The sequence below is a fragment of the Vipera ursinii genome (genome assembly GCF_947247035.1).
Source record: "Vipera ursinii genome assembly, chromosome: 2".
Lineage (NCBI taxonomy): Eukaryota > Metazoa > Chordata > Lepidosauria > Squamata > Viperidae > Vipera > Vipera ursinii.
In genome coordinates, this window is record NC_139513.1 from 192,505,832 (window position 1) to 192,526,683 (window position 20,852).

General features: G+C 36.1%; 1 protein-coding gene across 1 annotated transcript in view; it reads right to left on the bottom strand.

Moving 5' to 3' along the window:
- LOC310634454 (rap1 GTPase-activating protein 1-like) overlaps window positions 1-20,852 on the bottom strand; it is a gene marked incomplete at both ends in the record, with an annotated part of 38,972 nt that overhangs the window by 12,106 nt on the left and 6,014 nt on the right. Inside the window, 10 exons of the mRNA XM_083352850.1 lie at window positions 61-195; window positions 1,879-1,965; window positions 5,860-5,931; window positions 8,397-8,552; window positions 9,807-9,936; window positions 15,000-15,100; window positions 17,031-17,114; window positions 17,204-17,257; window positions 19,548-19,626; window positions 20,010-20,113. Of these exons, the coding sequence (XP_083208976.1) occupies window positions 61-195; window positions 1,879-1,965; window positions 5,860-5,931; window positions 8,397-8,552; window positions 9,807-9,936; window positions 15,000-15,100; window positions 17,031-17,114; window positions 17,204-17,257; window positions 19,548-19,626; window positions 20,010-20,113 (1,002 nt within the window). The remainder of the gene's footprint in view (window positions 1-60; window positions 196-1,878; window positions 1,966-5,859; window positions 5,932-8,396; window positions 8,553-9,806; window positions 9,937-14,999; window positions 15,101-17,030; window positions 17,115-17,203; window positions 17,258-19,547; window positions 19,627-20,009; window positions 20,114-20,852) is intronic.

Here is a 20,852-nt window from a genome sequence, read left to right on the forward strand (position 1 = left end):
GCATCAGGTTAGTAAATATGGAAGGATATTGAGAAATTCAGTATTTATGCTATATCTCACCTTGAAATTCTCAAAGAAGCCACCACCCCCATTCTCTATTTTGTCCTCGTCCCCCGAGGCCAGGCCCATCATACTGCGGCTACGAATCTGAAGTTCTTCATAAAGGCTTTCCAGAAGTGCACTGCGGGTGCGCTCCTGCTCCAGGAAGAGAGAAACAAAAAGAAGCATGTTGTCAAAGATTTCAAGTCAAACTATGGGAGTGCATGTTGAAAAGAGGAAGAGGCAAAACAGAAGGCGTTTTTATGTCTGGATGGGTTACATAATCTGTTGAGTCACTGTTCTTAGCTGACATCCTCCAGTGTTGTCCTGTATGATATTGCGTTTTCAACAGTCTCCTATTTATTTACTTAAACGTATGTTAACGGTAGTTTTCATTTAAAAGGGGCCAACACTAGAAGGGACAAGCTTATGAGGATATTCTGCCTGCCTGATCCTACTACTAAAAAGGAAGAATAGGAAGATGGCAGATAAACGTAGGTTCTACTTAAAAGGAAATCTGGGCAGTCATTTTGAGAGAACATCCAGCTATGCTTTCAAAATTCCAAATTCCAGTTCAAAAAGACTGCCCACCTGCCTGAGCAACTATTTCATAAATGCCTGCATGAAAACTATCATTAATATCAAAAGCCTTAATCTAGATCCCTTCTCAGAGATTCAGCAAGAGATCTTTTGAGAAAGAAATCTTTCTGTGGTGATGCTATAGAATGTTTCCTAGCTGAATTTTGCCAGAAAATGAAGATCTGTATCTTGACAAGTTGGTGATGAAAATAATTACTAGTTTTAAGGTAAAAAAAATAATTTATTCTTGTTGCCAGTAAGTTCAGGCTTTCCTTTGATTTTTGTTGTTGTTTTTACTCTCCTTTTACACAACACTTCTGTATACCATAGAGTCAGCAGAAATAATATGTTATTGAAAAGCTTTTTTTCTGGATGGTTTCAGCAAGGTTCCAAATAAGAGTCAGAATGCATCTGCCAAAAACATCATATATGGTAAATACAGTCATCCACTTCCCCCTTTTTAAAATTATTCTGAACATTATTTAAAGAAGGTTACCATATTATTAACCAGCTGGATTTTAGGCCCATAACTAATAGGGCCAAAAGTGGGCAAATCAGAAGGCATCAGATTTTGGGTGAATTTCTTAAAAAGGAAAATAAGAACATCTATTTTTCATTTTGGATTTGCTGAAGTTTTGTGATTTCTCAATTTTGTGAATTTGGTAGTTTAAACTGGGGTGCTTAGGAGAAACAAATCAATCGAAATGACTGTAATCAGTAACTTCTCTATTTATTTCTGAAAGCTAAATGCCTGTACAGCTAAACTAGCAAATAGTAGCAAATTAAATATTATCTTATTGGACAGAGTTCATACAAATCAACTGCTGATATATTCAAGCAGATTCGCATGGACCAAACTGTACAAATATTTCAGGAAAGCCTTTAACCACTCCACTTCCAAATACAGCCAGTCTCTCATCCAGCTTCATCCAAATGTTTCAGGGTACAGTAATTGATGATAGTTACTGTAAGACATTAAAGCCAGAAATGATGGCAAAAAATGTATATCATGTGATTATGTCCTTACTTGAGAAATTATCCTTTTCTTGAGGGAAATGTTAAAAGGTCATCAAATTCTTTTCATCCCTTCCTAACCATTAGGAATCTTAAATGTGAATAACATTGGGAGGAATTTTCCAAAGCTGATATTTCAGCAATTTATACACATTGCTAATTGTGCATTTTCATTTCATATATTTTGTTTCATATAAATATTTGCTTGAGAAGTTATTAATACAAACATTAAGTAACCAGACTTACTTCCAACTTGGCAAATTTCTCAGCATGGTAACAGCTATACTCTGCATTGATAAGCTTTGCCAGAAGAAATTCACGGAAATCTGCGCCCTGTAAGGAGGAAAAAAGGAAGGGTCCACCATCACGTTGGACATTCTGTAGGGTCTCTTCTCACTTTAACCAATGAGAACCATAACCATTCTGGTTTAAGAACGGAGTGTTGGGGCTTCGGGTTTGCCATTGTGGCCCCTGCGGACACTGGAAGGCAAGCTCCATCTTCCGCGCCCAATTTCGTCCCACTGGGGGACCCTGGAAAGGGTCAAAAGTCACCCTGTAGGGGCAACAAGCGGACCCCTGCTTTATCACGGAAGGGCAGCAGCCCTTCTGCTTGTTCCGGGGCATAGCAATATAGCTTGTCACTAAGCTGCTGACAGCCGAAGTCAAAATTACCATCAAGCACCTTTAAAGCAACGGGGATGAAACTGGGTGAGATCTGATCTTCTCTTTAAGATTTTAAATATTTTTTTCCTGTAAAAGCTGCCCAAAGTATATTTTCCCCCTGTAAGGAAAGAGGGAAGGGAATTTCTACCCCACCCTCTAAGAACAGCGGCGACTGACTACCCAGGGGAATCAAAGCACTATAAGAACAATTTTAATCTGAGTGGATCTATATGCTTCTGAAATTTGGGAACTAAAATTTTCCTATTCTTACTGGAGATCTTTGTTTTTATCTAAAAAAAGAAATAAAACTTGAACAATGATAATAAAATTTTTGGACTTACAAAGCTTTAAATGGCATTAGTGACATCTTGTGCCGAAGTATGGTATTACAACTCATTATTGCCTAAAAGAGACTTGGCTTGAAGTATGGTATTACAATTGTTATTGCCTAAAAGAGACTTGGCTTGAAGTCCAGACTCCAGATAAAACTCTTCTGACCTTGACAGATATCACCTGTGAAAAACTCAGCTGTAAAGAGAACTTCTGGGCAGCATATTTGGCCTGCTTGAACTTTGAATGTAAACCTTTACTGACTTTCAGAGCTATAGGTGGGGAATTGCTTTCCTATTTCTTTACATGAGAAACATCTGTTATTACACGAGATGATGGAATACCTTGGATTATAAATTCTTATTTGACAAATAACTTCCACTATAAAGACACCTATAACATGTGAAATAGATGTCCCATAACTAGTTACAAAAAATATTTTTAACGTCTGATTTTAGAGTCTTCAACTTAACACACTATTAAGAGAATATGGATGAAGATCAGGAAAAAATCCTTTCCATGTTGAAAGCAATAGACGAAACCATTATTTCAGCTTGTGACAAAATAAGATGCAATATAAAGGAACAAGATGCCAGCTTAAATATACAAACCCAGATCTTGACTACAACCAAAGAACTAACAATGCAGAAAATAACAGGAGAAGTGGAACAGCCAAACACTAAGACAGAGGACTCAATCGACCAACAAATCCAGCCAATGGAAAATTCAGAAAAGGGAGTGATAACACTGAAAATGGAAAAGACTTTCGATATAAATCAGAAGAAATTTGAGGAGAAGGAAGAAGAACAGATTGAATGGAAGATAAACATATCAGGACAATTGTGGGACATTGGAGTAATAGGGAGGCGATCTACTGAATACCAATGGGCTAGTTCTGCAACTAAATGGTCTTTCTTATTTCAAATAATATATAATAATAGAGGGAGATCTATTTGATGATTTAAAAGCACTAACATGGAAGGCTAGTTGGCAAAGGAAGAAAGCCAAAAAAAGGCTGAAGAAAATTAGGGTTTTAATTTATTAGAGGGGATTTCATATTACTAATTAGAGGGTTGAATATGGTAGAAAATAGAAATTTTTTAGAAAATAAAGTATAATTATAATTATAACTGAATAGGTAAGATGTGTAATAGACCTTGGTATGAAAAGGGAAAAAGGGAGAAGTTGAGATAAGGGGAATTTTGGTCACCTAATTTAAAATATTTGGAAATCAGTTGAAAATAAGAATTCTGTTTGTTTAATATGAGATAAAAGATATTACCAGAAAAAGAGAGGGAGTATTTGAACTTTTAAAAATTAGACCCAAATGAAAAAAAATATGAATATTATTGATTTACTGGTTAACCCAGATAATATATATAATGGTTTTGATTTATTGAAGGGGATACTGTATTATTAATTAGATGATTTAATATGGTGGAAAATAGATAACTTTTAGAAAACAGAATAAGACTATACTCAAATAGATAAAATGTGTATTTAGAATATTAGATTTTGTCATGAATTGAGATAAGGGAAACTTTGGTTACCTAAAGCTTGGAAATTATAAATATTAAATGTTAATTTGAATATTGATGGGAAATTAAAGCTTGGGAAAAAAACAATAACAGGACATTGATTGTATATAAGGACTGAATGTAAACACAATTAAGATATGTATAAACTAAAAAATATTGATAAATATAATAATGATGTTTTTACTTGATAATAATAAGAACTGTATTAGCCTAATACAAGATAGTAGATATTAAGGGAAAAAGAGAGGAAATATTTGGTGTTGTAACTTGAGATTTGTACTAAAGATTTATGTATGTTATTGAACTATTAACCCAGCCACCATGTTGCTTTCTAAATACTTAATTGTAAAATTAGAAAACTAATAAAATATTATATATAAAAAAGAATGGAGGATTGGGAATGCTTTTTAGCAAGCCAAATTAACATGGACTTTGTGGAAATACTAGAACCCAGAAGAATGTCTTAAGAATATGATTCCATTCACAGCATATACTTGATGAATGCATTGAAATATACTTTAATAAGGCCTTGTTTGGACTGTGTGGCTATGAAGTCGCTCTCCCCCCCCTCCCCCGATAATGTATTGCACATGATTCTCATAGGGGAAAAAATCCTCTTCTATATAAAAAGAGTGTGAGCTTTTCTTCAGATGTGGAATTTTTTGCACAGAGGAGAACATAGACAGCAGGAATGTGTAATACAGGTAGTTTTTAACTTACAACTGTAATACAGCCTGATGTTTGTAAAGTGGGACGCCCAAGCTTCCAACCTGGATATTATGACCTTTAATGTTTAAAGTTGGTCATTAAACAGTCAGTTCACTATGGGATGGTTTTTATTTTTGCCAAAAACCAGGAGTAAATGCCACTTTTTAGCAAAACATCATAAAATGCGGTCATATAACTGTGGGACATTGCAACTAGTCATAAATATGGGCCAGTTGCCAAGAAAAGCAGTCATATGACTGTAGGGGAGTGGTATTTGGGACTGGGTTGTAAGAACCACTGGGAGATCCGTCGTAACTTTGAACAGTAGCTAAGTGACCAGTCATAAGTCAAGTACTTCCTATAAGACCCAAGAGATTTACCTAACCAAGGTTTCACTGGTGTCTCAATTGTTCCTATTGCCTCAGGATATATACTGGGGACTGCGACATGAATGAGCATCAGTAGAACATGAATTCAGTCAATGCTCTTGCACCTGTCAATGCAATGCACCCGTGACTTAGGAACAGCAAAGCCAAATCTATAAAAATCTCCCTGCTCCTGTTTGCTGACTCCTTACTGCAGCAAACTCTAAATCCTTCCAGCTGGAATTTGCTCTGTACCCCCGTTGGACATAAATTGAAACAGTCCCCAAATCTGAAAAAATAGATTTCAGATTTGCCCGGGTAGGTCTAAAAAGCAGAAAAACAAGATCTGTTTGTAAGATTAACTGTATGATGCTGTTGTTCTTGTTGTTAACTGATTCACTGTTTGACAGTGTGAAATGAACTGCAATCATTGCCTCCAAATTGGCTGTTGTGTTAAAAGGGGAAGAAGGATTATTACTCAGACAGTTGAATTGCACACTACAGAATGAAGGATTAGATCACTAAGAGCATTTGACATAAGATTTTCCCAGTCCTGGATAATCTGCAGAAATATCCAGCTTGCAGTGTTGAAAAAAGCTGCTCTAGGGACCAGACATACCAACCTTTTTGAATACTGCTGGATTTGGAAGAGGGGGTCCAAAAAAGGGAACATCATCCCGGGCAGTCACAGAAACCTGAAACAATCATAATTAACAGTTTAAGAAACAGCTGAAAGGTCACTGCAGCCTTAAGACAAGAATTAGTAACCAAATTACATTTCTGCCAACCTGTCACCAAAGCATGGGACTGACAACACTCCAGTTACAAGTTTCATTTTTAATGCCACGTTGACCCAGGAGAAGAAGGAAGCATTGTAAAACTTGTTTTTAAAAAATCAAGCATTTGATCAAACTATTGTTTATTGAATTTTTTTATTCTAGTTCTTTGCAGTTAGCTTTAACTTTAATTTATTATACCACTTTGATTATTGTATTGCCCAATACAATAATCATAAATTTCCAAATTCCATGGGGAGGGAATTTGGTCTAGATTTCATATACTTTCCTTTCTATCTCTTACAATATTAGGCAAAACAGTATAAATAGTAGAGACCTTCAATTTTCTAGGTTCTATTATCTCCAAGGACTTGAAAAGGAAATCCTAACATTAGAAACCTTCATTACGAAGACACAACAAAGAATGTTCTTCCTGCGTCAACTCAGAAAGCTCAGATGGCCCAAGGATCTGCTGATACAATACTACAGAGGAATTATTGAGTCTGTCATTTATACCTCAATAACTGTCAGGTTTGGCACAGCAACCAAACAGGACAGACACAGATTTCAACGGATAGTTACGACTGCAGAAAAAACAATTGCAAGCAGCCTGCCTTCCACTGAGGACCTGTATACTGCACAAACCAGAAAGTGGGGTGAGAAAATATCTACAGACCCCTCACATCCTGGACATAATCTATTTCAACTTGTCCCCTGAGGACGCTGCTATAGAGCATTGCGTGCAAAAACAACCAGATAAAGATAAGTTCCTGTGCCATCACTCTGATGAACACTTAATTTCCAAAACAATGTCTCATTTCTCATCTTTTCTCATCTTCTCATCTTTCCTATCTTCTCCTATTGATTTCTTATGATTTATCAGTTGTTTGTAACTTATGATTAATGATTGTAACTATGATTATGACCTATGACCTACTATTAGGGGTATGAAAGCCCTAATAAGCAGGCATATACATAGAATGAAGGCTACTGCTAAGCTTGTAAGCCGCCCTGAGTCTTCGGAGAAGGGCGGGATATAAATGGAATTAAAATAAAAAAAACCTTGCTGTTCATATTTTTACTGTGAGCTTATGCGCTGGAGAAAAAATCCTTGTGTGTCTGATCACACTTGGCCAATAAATGTATTCTATTCTATTCTATTCTATTCTATTCTATTCTATTCTATTCTATTCTATTCTATTCTATTCTATTCTATTCTATTCTATTCTTTAAAAACATATAATGTTTACTATATTATAAAGATTTATATAAATTTACTGATGGTTTAGTATTTGGTTTAGATCAGACATGTCAAACACAAGGCCCGGGGGCCGGATCTGGCCCGTGAAGTGGTTTCATGTGGCCCGCGACGCCATCCTGGAAACAGTGAGGGAACGGCCCCCACTGCCTTGGCCCTGGCTCAGAGACCCTCCTTCTGCCAGAGACCCTCAGATCTGTCCCACTCCTGCCCAGGCCCCCATAGGCACTCTTGATGCGAACGATGTAGAGCTGGCCACGCCCACCCAGTAGGCCATACGCACTGTAGCCATGCCCACCCAGTAGGCCACGCCCACCCTGGCCATACCCACCCGGCCCCCTGAGGGCAACTGCAATGCTGATGCGGCCCTCAATGAAATTGAGTTTGACACCCCTGGTTTAGATCCTGATACAGTTCATATTCTATTGATGCTTGAATTTTAAAAGTTCTAGTTAATTTAAGCAGTGCCGTTCTGAAATTCTAAATTAATTATTAGTATCCTTTAATTTAGTTCCCTTATTCTTTTTAGGTTTCTGAATGCCTGATCTACATGACAAGTAAGGCCACAGCATCCACCAGGGGGTCAAAACATGCAAGATGGTGGTCACACCATTGAGACAGAGGACTGCCATTTGCACACAGACCCACACAATCACAGAAGCTGTATACTATTACTTTACATAGATATTTGTATAGTATTGATATTAAAGTAATAGGCCCCTTTTAATGCAATTGGAGTATTTCTTCCGAAAACTATCATCAAGAATAATTACTCTCACCATGTTATGGCTAATGCATATTTTTTACCCTACACATGAATGGAAGAAGAAATACATATATTTTATTTTTGTTGAAAAATGAGAACAAGAATGGACTGGAGATTCTGAAGAAAGAAAAGGGAGAACATGGTGTTTTTCCCCTTGACATCTGTTTAGTCTCCCCAAAATATGAGCATAACTAATGATTGTTGCTGAGGAATAAAAGAAGGATAGTCCAATGGTAGAAACAATAGAAAAGTTAGAGAATGATAAAACAGGAACTGAGAGTGCAGTGGGCACTGTAATGCCACAGAACATTATATGGCTTCCCCACGAATGGTAAATTGTGGACTGTGTGTGCATTTTACCTTGTACAGAGTCTCCCCACTGGCATTGTGATGGAGTTGCACCACCATATAGGCATGTAAAAAATTTGATGCAATCATATCGGGCACAAAAGGAGTATTTTCATCTTGGAAGACAATGGCCACAATATCGTTCCCGATGTGGCGCTTGCGTTGGAGCTGAAAAGGAACAAAGAAGATTGCACAAAATGGTAACCTTATCCTACACAGTTTAGGCAATCCTCAAACCAATTCCATCCTATTCCAAATTGAGGAATGTTGGTAGCAAGCAAGGTTCTAAGCTGCCCACAGTCACCTTGTAGAAGATGGATGGCATAAAAAAATTAATAAATTAGTTAAAAAATAATAAAACAAAATAATAAAATTAAAATAAATAATAATATAAAATAATAAAATAAAATAAAATGTTCATTATTCTACAACTTGAACTTTCCCCCATGCAAATCCTGTTGCTCAAAAACAATGGTGCTATTCTGTTATTTTGGAACAGGAAACCTAAACCTAAACTTAAAACTGTGGTGTAAATCCTGAAATTGGCTTAATGACATTTAGATATAAAGAATTATTGCCAAATTCCTTCCCACCAAATCCAAGAAATTACAAAAATCATAGCTCCACCAGTACACTGTGGAGACTGTGGTCTTTTCTAAAGGTTTGTCCAGCCCTGGGCCAGGGTTTGGCTATCCAATTCTGTAAAACAGAATATTTTGCACATATACATTTTATTTTCTCTTTTTTCACACAGGACTAAAAATGACCATAACCCAACTAAATTGGGAAATTTACGAATGACTTCAAAATAACCCATGTAGTAGAGTTTGAATCTAAGACTAGATCCTGAATCCTGGCTTATCACTATTGGCAAATTCCAATTCACGCACAGCTGAAAGTTAGATTTAAGTACAGATTTTTTTACTTATTTACAATAAACAATTAGCAAAATTACAAAAACATATAAAACATAAAACAAGGCATAAAACAACAATACCTGTTGCCTAGTCTTCACTGCTACTACAGTTTATTTGGCTAGCATGCCGGAATGTTTGGGTCTAAAAGGAAGCAATTTAACACATCCATTCTGGCAGAATATCAGTATAAGAGGGCCAAAACATAACACAGAGATCACTGTAAGAACAATATAATAGAACAGACTGCATTGTTTCAATTTCCCCAGTCATATGAGGAAGTGCACTCATTTAATGGGGTTTTAGGATACAGTATCTATCCTGCCAATACTGAGAAGGGAGTTCATGCTGCCTTCTCATTCTGGAAAAAATGAGCAATTTAGATAATTTGAAGGTTCCCAAGGAGACATTGCAGCTCATCCTGTCCTTCTCTATGAATTTTTATTAGCCTCAAATTGACAATATGCGAAGACAAACTCTGCCCTCTTCCTAATTCTACTCAACATACCTGCTGGGCATCTCCCTCAGTGAAAGGCAACATTGTAGAGACATGGAACATGATCTCTTTGCCCCGAAAATTTGTGTAGACAGATTCTGTTCCTGTCTGACCTCTTGTGACATCCAGTCCACCTCGGAATCTGAACAGAGCAACATAGGGAGGGCAAAGGGAAAGAAAGCCAAGAAAAGAAGGACAAAATTATTATTTTTATTATCAAAGATGGGGACCTAATTCATGCCCGTAATAATTACATCTACCACTATTGGTCAAAATCTTTCAAAACATTGCATGCTGTAAACTTAATACCCTTTTTCCACATCCTCTCCCAGTCTTCCATCATAACGTTGTGCCCCACATCATTAGCCCAATCAATCATCACTGATTTCACTTGTTCATCTTCCGTGTGCCACTCCAGCAATAAATTATACATCTTGGAAAGATTCTTTGATTTTGTATCTAACAGTAACGTTTCCAATTTGGATTTCTCTATTTGAAAACCTCTTTTTTTATCCATTTTATACACTTCATTCATTTGGTAATATTGCAACCAATCATCCACATTATCTTTCAACTGCTCATATGTTTTTATCTTGAATTGGTCTCCTTCTTGTACCAATATATCCTTATATTTCAGCCACTTGGTTTCCATATTTGACCTTTTCTGGGTCTTAGCCTCTAGTGGCGAAATCCACCTGTGTGTTTTACTTTCTAACAGGTCTTTATATCTCATCCACGCATTAATCAATGACTTTCTAATTATATGATTTTTAAAGCCTTTGTGGACCTTTGTCTTATCGTACCATAAATATGCATGCCATCCAAATACATTGTCAAAACCTTCCAAATCTAATACATCTGTATTCTCTAACACAAACCAATCTCTCAACCAGCAAAAAGCAGCAGCTTCAAAATAAGGTTTCAAATCTGGCAGGGAGAAGCCCCCTCTATCTTTTGAATCTGTTAACAGCTTGAACTTAATTCCAGGTTTTTTCCCCTGCCAGATAAATTTCGATAATGCCTTTTGCCATTCTTTAAAACTATTCAGCTTTTCAATAATTGGAAGTACTTGAAATAGAAACAACATTTTTGGCAATACATTCATCTTAACAACTGAAACTCGGCCCATCAAAGACAATTTCAAATTTGTCCAAATATCTAGATCTCTCTTAATTTCATTCCACATTTTGTCATAATTATCTTTATACAAATTCAAATTTTTTGCCGTCATATTTACACCCAGATACTTCACCTTTTTTACAAACATCAAACCAGTGGCTTCCTGTAAGTTATTTTTTTCCTCTAATGACAGTTTTTCCCCTAAAACTTTGGTTTTACTCTTATTCAATTTAAAACCTGCAACATGTCCGAACTCTTGTATTATTTCCAGTGCTTTAATTGCACTGGTTTCTGGATCTTGTAACGTTAACACCAAATCGTCAGCAAAGGCTTTTAACTTATATTGTTTCGAACCCACTACAATCCCTTTCACACCTTCCTCTTTCCTTATCATATTCAGCAAGACTTCCAGAACCGTAATAAACAAGAGGGGTGAGTGGGCACCCTTGCCTGGTACCCTTTTCAATTCTAATTTCCTCTGACACCACATTATTAACTATAATTTTTGCTTTTTGCTCAAAATAGATTGCATTTAAACCATTCATAAAACTCTGCCCAACCTCCATATTTTCAAAATTCTTCTTCATAAAACTCCAAGAAATGTCAAAGGCCTTCTCCACATCAATAAACATTAACATAGCCTTAAAGTTCTTTTTGACCTCTAACCTTTCCAAAATATCTACTATATTCCTAATATTATCCTTCATATGTCTACCAGGTAAAAAACCTGCTTGATCATGATGAATAAGATCTTGAAGGACCTTCTTCAAACTTGTAGCCAAGATGGACTATATGGAACTCACTGAACTGACTGGGAGAATCCGTGACCAGGGAGAAGAGTCGGTGGAAGAAGATTGGAAGAAATTCAAGGATTATTTGAAGAAATATTGTTATATCAACTAGTTTGAAATGGACTTGGAAGTGTTTATAGGTTGTAGTTTTAGAGTTTAATGTTTAGTATTAAGGATAATGTTTGGTTCTAATAGACGAGGACTCAGAGTGGTTTAACAATGAACGAGTTTATTGAATACACAAAGTCAACTGTCAACTGTCAATTGTTGCAACCCTTTTATAGAGAAAGCGTTAGAACTGTAACCAATCGATGGAGTCTCTTTTCCCGCTCCTAGGTTGTGGCGTCCAATGATTGCACCTTAATTTCCCGCTCTAAACCTTGCTAAGCTGCAATGTGTTTGCAATCTCTTAATTGCCTTGTTAATAACTATTTACATACACAACAGATAATATGAAATAATGATTGTTAAATGATAAGAAATTAAATATAGATATTAAATATGATTTAAAATTATGAAATAGAAATTGCTAATGATGATTTACGATGAAGCGCAGATAGGGGGGACTTGAGGAAGTCACCTGAAAATGATTAGAAAGATTAGGAATAAGTATTCTTTTTGTATTTTTGTTGATTGTATTGTTTATGTTATGTCTTGTTTTTTATATGTATTTTTTTTTGTTTAAATATATGTTTTCATAAAAGCAATAAAAAAAGAGAACAGCTGGGCGGCATAACTGGCCTACTTGAACTGTGAATGTAAACCTTTACTGACTTTCAGAGTTATATGTGGGGAATTGCCTTCCTATCTCTTTATTTGTGGAATATTGGTTACTATATGAGATGATGAAATACCTTGGACTACAAAATCTTGCTTGACAAACTATAAACTACTATAAAGACTATTTATAAACACGTGAAAGAGATGGATGAGGACCAGGAAAAGATTCTTTCCATGTTGAAAGCAATACATGAAACTATTCTTTCATCTTGTGACGAAATAAGATGTTACAGTAAAGAACAAGATGTCAGCTTAGATATACAAACCCAAATTCCAACTATAACTAAAGAACTAACAATGCAGAAGGTAACGGAAGAAGTGGAACAATCAAATACTAAGACAGAAGACTCAACTGACCAACAAATACAGTTAATGGAATATCCAGAAAAGGGACTGACAACACTGAAAATGGAAAAGACTTTCTATATAAACCGGAAGAAATTTGAGGAGCAAGAAGAAGAACAGACTGAATGGAAGATAAACATACCAGGACAATTATGGGGATTTGGAATAATAGGGAGACGATTTAAGGAATACAAATGGGCTAGCTAGCCCTTCCAAACAAATGGCAACTAAATGGTCTCTCTTATTCCAAACAATATATATAATAATAGAGGGAGATTTATTTGATGATTTAAAAGTGTTGACATGGAAGGCTAGTTGAAAAAGAAAGGAAGCCAGAATAAGGCTGAAGAAAATTGGAGTTTTGATTTATTAGAGGGGATTTCATATTACTAATTAGAGGGTCAAAGGGAGAAGTTAAGATTAGGGAAATTTTGGACATTAAATTTAAAATATTTGGAAATTAGTCAAAAATAAGGATGCTATTTGTTTAATACTTAAAAATTAGACCCAAAAGAAAAAAAATATTATGACTATGTTTGATTTATTAACTCAGACAATATATATAATGGGCTTTGATTTATTAAAGGGGATATTGTATTATTAATTAGATGGTGTAAGATGGGGGATAATAGATAATGTTTAGGAAATAGAACAAGATTATACCCAAATAGATAAGATGTGTATTTTGAATATTAGATTCTGTTATGAATTGAGATAAAGAAAACTTTGGTTACCTAAAGCTTGGAAATTATAAATATTAAATGTAATTTGAATATTGATGGGAAATTAAAAAAGCAATAACAAGACATTGATTGTATATAAGGACTGAATGTAAACACAATTAAGATATGTATAAGCTAAAAATTATTGATAAATGTTATAATGATCTTTTTACTTGATAATAATAAGAACTGTATTAGCTTAAATATGAGATAGTAGATATTAAGGGAAAAAGAGAGGAAATATTTGAAGCTGTAGTTTGAGATTTGTACTAAAAGTTTTTGTATGTTACTGAGCTATTGATTAACCCAGCCACCACATTAATAAAAAAATTTATTAAAAAAAAGAATTGAAAATAAAATACAGTAAGCAAAAAAAATTAAGGTTTAAGAAAAATAGATTAGGAGACTTGGAATATTAGCTATTTTTGCTATAAGATCTAAAAAACAAGTAGGTAGTTAAATAATATACTTGTTGAAAATGACTAAAATGGAACTAAACCCATATTAGGAACTGAGACTTGATGAAAGTTGCAAATGTACACTAGAGGGAACTAAAGGGCCAAGCCAAAAAAAAAAGTCAAAATGGCTAAGTTGGCTATAACCTTTTCTTATCCTAAAGTTTTTGATAAGTGGATCAAAATGTTAACTAAAATCTCAGAATAAATACAAATTTCAATGGATACATTTTTAAAAGATGAGAAAAAAATAAAAAACTTAAATAGTATGGATATTATGAAGTTTGAAGGCATGAAAGACAACAAAATTGAGATCACCAAAATGGGAATACAAAAAGAACAATTCAAGAAAAGGATCTGGAACAGCTGCAACAAGAAATCCTGGACAAGGTCTCTTTATGGGATTTATAAAGTAGGCTAGTGAAAGCTTTGAAGACTCATCTTAGATGCCAATGATCGATGAAAAATCAAATCCACTGGAATGAGTTAAGGGCTAAAATTGCGAAGAGCAAAAAGAAAGAATATAAAGTTGGACTGATTGATCAGGGATAAATTATTTCTTTAATATTTCTGGTAACTCTTAGTGGACTTTTGTTAAACCATCTGAAAAGATGACTTTATCTGAACTGCAGATAAAAAGTTAGGCTATGGGGAGAAGGGTTTTTATTTGTAACTTTAAAAGAGGGTGAAATGTTTGATGAAGACTTATCCCCAGCTTGGACTGAACCGTGATGAAGACTTTTCCTTCAACAAGCTATTATGCTTGGCGAGACAAAACTTGGAAGACACTTCCTAATTATTATTGTTGCCTTTTTCTTTTCTGCTTTTTTCTTTTCCTTTTGTTCTTCTCTTCTGCACTTTCTAGTTTAGTTTGTATTAGTTTTTACTGTGTTTATTAAAAACTTTATTAAAAAATATATTTTAAAAAGAAGGCTATCAAGGGCAATGCAGGAGAGATGACTTGGTAGTAGGTGTAACATGGAAAGCACTTACCCACGAAAATCCTGCAGCTGGATCCTATCACCTAGGAGATCTAAAAACTCTAAGAAGCCTAGACTCTCTTCTGTATTACTGAAGACTTCTTCCTCTGTGGTCTGGGGGAAAAAAGAGAAGAAAAGAAAAGTGGGAGGAGACAGTCATTTCTCATTCTTTCTTAAATGATCCTAGGATCCTTGTGTACAAAGGATGCAAGTGCGAAATGGTGTATAGCTAAGGTGCTTAGGTTCAATCACAGTAAGTTATTCACCTCATCGAGTGATTCTGGACAAGCCACTTTCCCAGCCTTGTCAACCTCCTTAAAGAGTTGTTAAAGGAGTGAGATGTATTTGGGGTGAAATATGGATTCCAGTGTTTGATTTTCAAAAAAATATATATTAAAAAAATGTAAGTAGAGAAATAAAACTCCTACTGTCTCTTCCTGTTCAATACTTCCTCATTTTCCCCTGACCCACAGAATGATGAAACATGCTGTGCTGGTTTAGGCTGCCAATGCAGGGCCTGTGAGACACTACCAAGCTGTCTTTATTCTTGGTTGGCCCATAACCCTCATGAAGCCTACGAAAAACCACGGTAAACTTTATGTTAATGCATAGCACAGCCTTAAATACCAAAAGAAAAGTGATTTTGATGCTTATTCTAGTTAACAACAACAATAATAATAAAAGCTGGAAGGGACCTTGGAGGTCTTCTAGTCCAGCCCCTTGCTCAGGTAGGAGTTCTTATATCGGTTGTCTTGTCTGAAATGATATAGTTATTATGTGATTCTTGGCCCAGGGCCCTTCTAAGTCTTCTTGGAGTACCTTTCCCCCACCCTTCATCTGACCAGCTCTACAAACAATAACAAAGATTCTCCAGACTGAATATGTATGGCCTGAACATGGAGCAGAAAACTCAGTATCTACTTTACTCTAGTCTGAAAAACGTTTCTTTATGGTCGGGAAAAATCAGAACTTTTCAGTGTGCCTCATCTCTTTGTGTGGCAAGTGAACATTTGCTAATTGCTGGCTATACTCAACCCTGCTTTCCCCCTGTGCAGGTTTTAAGAAAGATGCAGCCAAACTAGATGCAATGGGAAAAATAAATATTAGGTTTATAGCAAAGGTAGGAGGCATATCGAGTGGCTTCCTGCATGAAACAGTCTCTATGTTTTTACCTTTTAAAAAAATATTAATTTTGTTTAATTTTTTTATTGCTGTTTGAATACTCATTTTCTATTCTGCACTTTAAAACAAAAGCGTGATGATACAGATGCTGGCAGAGTTATTGTGCTGTAAGCTGCGAAGATGTGGAATGAGAAAACTTTATCAGATCAAAATTTTCTGCAGAATATTTTCCATTTCAAAATTTTTTTAGCACTTTCAAAACTATATGGAGTTTGATTATCTATTGCCCAACATTGTTTCCAACATTACACTAAAACATTTTTTCTCCACACATCAAAGCTTTTAATTTCTTTGAATGCACAGTTGTACCTTCATCAAATAGAGTTTGATTGTTTTCACATCAAATAATGTAGCCCCAAACACACTTGCAGGATATTAAGGTAGAATCACATTCATTTGCAGAAGAAAAAAATTCCCCAAAGTCCACATCTCTAGTAATAGGTATACTGTAGTCTTCCACTTAGATTAAGGAACAAAAGGCAACTGATCTTTTCTTCAAAAAGAGTAACATATGTCCTGAAATGGCTGTAAACCGTTGAAGCAATTTCCCCCCACAAACCTTGACTGTTATTTCCCACTGCTCCTGTTTTCAATTACTGAGATAAGGCAAAAGTGGCTGAGAAGACCAGGCATAAGATTAACAAGAAAGAAGTCACTATATACAAACAGCAGAAGAGAGGGAGGATGCAATGGAAGGAATGGAGGTTTGTCTCCAATTTCCCCACATGTATATATTGGAGATGAGCACCGGCCCCTAGAGTTGGAAACGACTAGCACACATGTGTGGGGGAACCTTTACCTTTACCTTATACATTGGATGGAAAGCCAGAGCAACAAGTGTGAGAGTGAAAAGTATTTTTACCTGCCCAAATTTTTGGTAGATGACACCAAACTTGAAGTTATTGCTGATGACATGTTCATCAAATGCAACAATAAGTTGGGAAGCCTAGGAGATGGAGAAAGAGCTTAAATTAGCAGGCAAGTGCTTGGAGAAAAAATATCTATATGGCACGTTTAGAAACATAAAGGGGTTACCTTAGGATACAACACAGGAAAGAAGCGGTCAACATTCACATCTTCACAGAGTAACTGCAAGGCAAAGTAGGAAGACTTAGCATTCCTAATGTAGGAACCTGACTTCCTAGCCAAAGGACAAATGCCATTATGATTAATAGTCACAGGAGGCTTTGCATTTTCAAAAGATTTGCATTTGCAAGGGATTTGTCTTTTAATTTATTCCTTCTCTTGTTCAATTATTAAACTCACATTTATAAATTTTAAATGTAGTGAATGACTTTGGAAATTAAATGTGGGTTTTAAACTTGCAATTGGTTAAACTGTCACACTATCAAGACTGGATTAAGCATATGTACTTGGGGGTTTTACATGCAAGTTAGCTGAAAATAAATGATTATACTTCTCCAAGAGTAAACCTCTTAATAATTAATGTCAATAACTCTCTTCCATTCATCTTTCAAAGGTAGCAAAGTAAAGAGTTACCAGTTGGGAAAGATTGCTGCATTAGGTGAATGAAAGTAAAGGATTCAATGAGCAGAGGAGCCCATTCAACAGAAAAGCAGGAATTCAGTGAGAAAAGAGCCAGAATGCCAAGTTATTGGAAGCTTCATAATGAGAAAAGCGGATATTCACGTCCTGACCTAAGCTGTTTAGGAATGCCAAGGTCAAAATCAAAATTTTAAATTGCTCCAGTAAGCAATTGACAATCAATGAAGATCTCTCAGTCTGGATATCTTCTGATTGATGTTCCTTGCAGTAATCAGTAGCTTGTCCACTGCAATTTACATCAGTTGCAATTTGTAGACACTTTTTAAGATCAGCTCCAAATAAAGCAATAGTTGGGATAGGTCGGATGTATCTAGAATATCATTAGGACTGTAGGAATGACTGGCAATTAGCCCATTGCTTATAGTTGTGCAAGCATGCTTCTCTTCACAGCTATCCCCTAATAACTGAATGACAGCTCAAGTCCAGGAGCTTATTCAGACTGGAAATCTGCTCTTTCTGAAGAACAGTGCCATTCCAAACAGTTTCCAATTTAAACCTCAAGTCAAACATTCTTCTTACCAGTAGCACCTTCAGCTTGTTCTTCTCCATTCAGAATTTAACCAACATTCCAAGTACTAATTGCTTCCTTTGAAATAGATAACGAGGAGTGTAGAGATGACATTATGACATCCCAAAGTTGCAAATGACCTCCCACAACAGTTTCATGTAGATGTTAAAGAACATGAGGAAGAGATTGAACACTCTGAGACTGAGTCCTCTGGACTCCTGTAAATCAGTGATCTAGATGTTGAGTGATAATTCACACCACCTTACATTTAGGGTGCATCCAAAAGATCTGAATTACTCAAGGCCAATTCCAGCATACAGTCCACAAGGACACATTGTGGATGGCAATTGCAGCTCTTAAGATTCCCAGGAACACTAGAAGGATCACATTCATCTCCATCTACTTTCTGCCATAGGACAAAATCCGAGGCAACCAAATCCTTCTTAGCACCATAGGAAAAACTTCACTTGAAATGGATCCAAATAATTATGTCAAGAAGCATCTGAACTTTGATGCCCCTATCTTTTCAGTCACCTTATCCCAGAATAGATACTTTCTATTTCTATAATTATGAAGATTATCCAGGTCCAGTAAGGGCTTTAGTTGAGACCTTCAACTAAAGGGAAAGACATACTGTATATCATTCATGGAGAAATTAATCACCTCCCAGTCATAAAACTAGTTCCATACTCAAGCCCTCCACCAATTTCCTTAAATGCACTCAGCTTCTTGATAAACCCAATGTGCTGCTGGAAAAAGAGGGCCATAAGAGCCATATTGCTGGCTGTGCTCAACAGATTGCCCAGGGTTTGAACAACATTGTTGACTGGTGAGGCAGGAAATTCCTCAAGTACATCCAGGAAACTATCCAGATCCATCAGAAACCTGGGTCTAATCAATCTAGCAGATCCTCCACTCCTGTAGAGATTTATAGCAGCTTCTCCTTTCCAGTGTTACTTCACACTGCTGTTTCTCCAATGCTGATAGATTGTAGAGATTCATTGATCTGGATCAATGATCCTGCATGTGGACATGTTTGAAGGATAGGGATGTAAGAGCAGCATATATCTCCATGTATGAATGTCTGTATACACATGTAATCCCCAAACAGGTAAAGGTTCTCCACCCAACCTTTGAGAGTATGCTAATTGTCATAACTTGAAGAAGTGTGCAATAATAAACTGAAGGAGGCAGAGTTTTCATGGAACCTTTGAAACATCACAGAGAAAACAACATTAAGCAACATTAAATCGCAAAAGTTTAAGCCTGGCTTTGAGAGTAAAAGATAAAGTTTGGAACACTTACCTTGGCCATTTGGACAGCATTAGGAAACTCTGTCAGGCAGGATATGGGAATCAGATCATGCTTGGTAGAGGCTCGGGCTCTATTTGAGCAACAAGAAAAAGCAGAATAAATTAAAAAGCAACCAAGCAATCGGGGATGGGCTACAGCCCACTTTTTCCCCCACCACAATCTATTCTGATGGAAAGAGAGACACACAGTGGCAAATTCTGCTACACATAAATTAATTGTCACACTAAAGGGATTCAGATGAGACTTGTGGACATTTCTTATATCAGCAGTAATGAACCTAACCAAACAAGTCACTGAGAAAAGGTTTAAAAAACAGACTGGGACAAGGACAGGCAGTTGCCAATTTAAAACAAGGTTTAGAAAAACCAACCAACAGAAAGAGAAGTTACTAAAAAGGGTGGCTGACTAGCCCTGTGATATCATGAGGGTGGTGGCACCAAAGGGCAGTTTTACCTCAGCAACAGATGGAGATGGTCTTGCTCTTCCACCTGTTCATACTTCACAGAAAGAACCAAGTAGCCCAAAGCTGAATCACTGGCATAGAAATTCTGATGCTCCTAAAACAAAGACATTGAAATGCTTGTCTTATCTTATGATATTCCAAAATGAACAGGCTCAGACTCTCCTACAAATGCTGGATAACCCAGCTATGATGTAACGAGAGAGAGTCAGTTTGCTGTAGAGGTTAAGGCATCAGGCTACAAACTTTGGAGACTGGGAATTCTAGCCCTGTCATAATTAAATTCCTGAAATTGGGGAAGTCCTCCAGACTTCATGGTTTTTCAGTGGATATACAAAACGTATTTCAGCTATTTATATCTTTTATTTTACTAGAGGCATATTGTAGCTTTTTCAAAGGAAAAATCCCTGGCTTTTAATGAGGCAAATATAGTCATCATGGGAAATGATCTCTCTGTGTTCTAATTATAGATATATTTCCTTGATAAATATGGGAGTTAAGTTTGTAAAAGCTGCTTTGGCCCACAAATTATATTTTGTTCTTCTGACTACTGAACAACCAGTTCAGGCCGGATTTGTACATGTACATAAAAATTCCAGCATTATTAAAGTTTTCTTTACTGATATTTATTCTAGCTCTGTCTGAAATAGACGGGACTCAGCAGCTATACTATAATTTGGATGCTGACAAGTCTTTGATGAGGTTTCTTGGAAGTTTTTGAGTTTGGTTTTAACTCATTCTGGGCTTCTCCATAAGTTTAGTCTTTGGATTGATATGATCCACTCCACCAGTGCATCATAAGTGACAATTAATAGCTATTGTATAAATGTATTAGT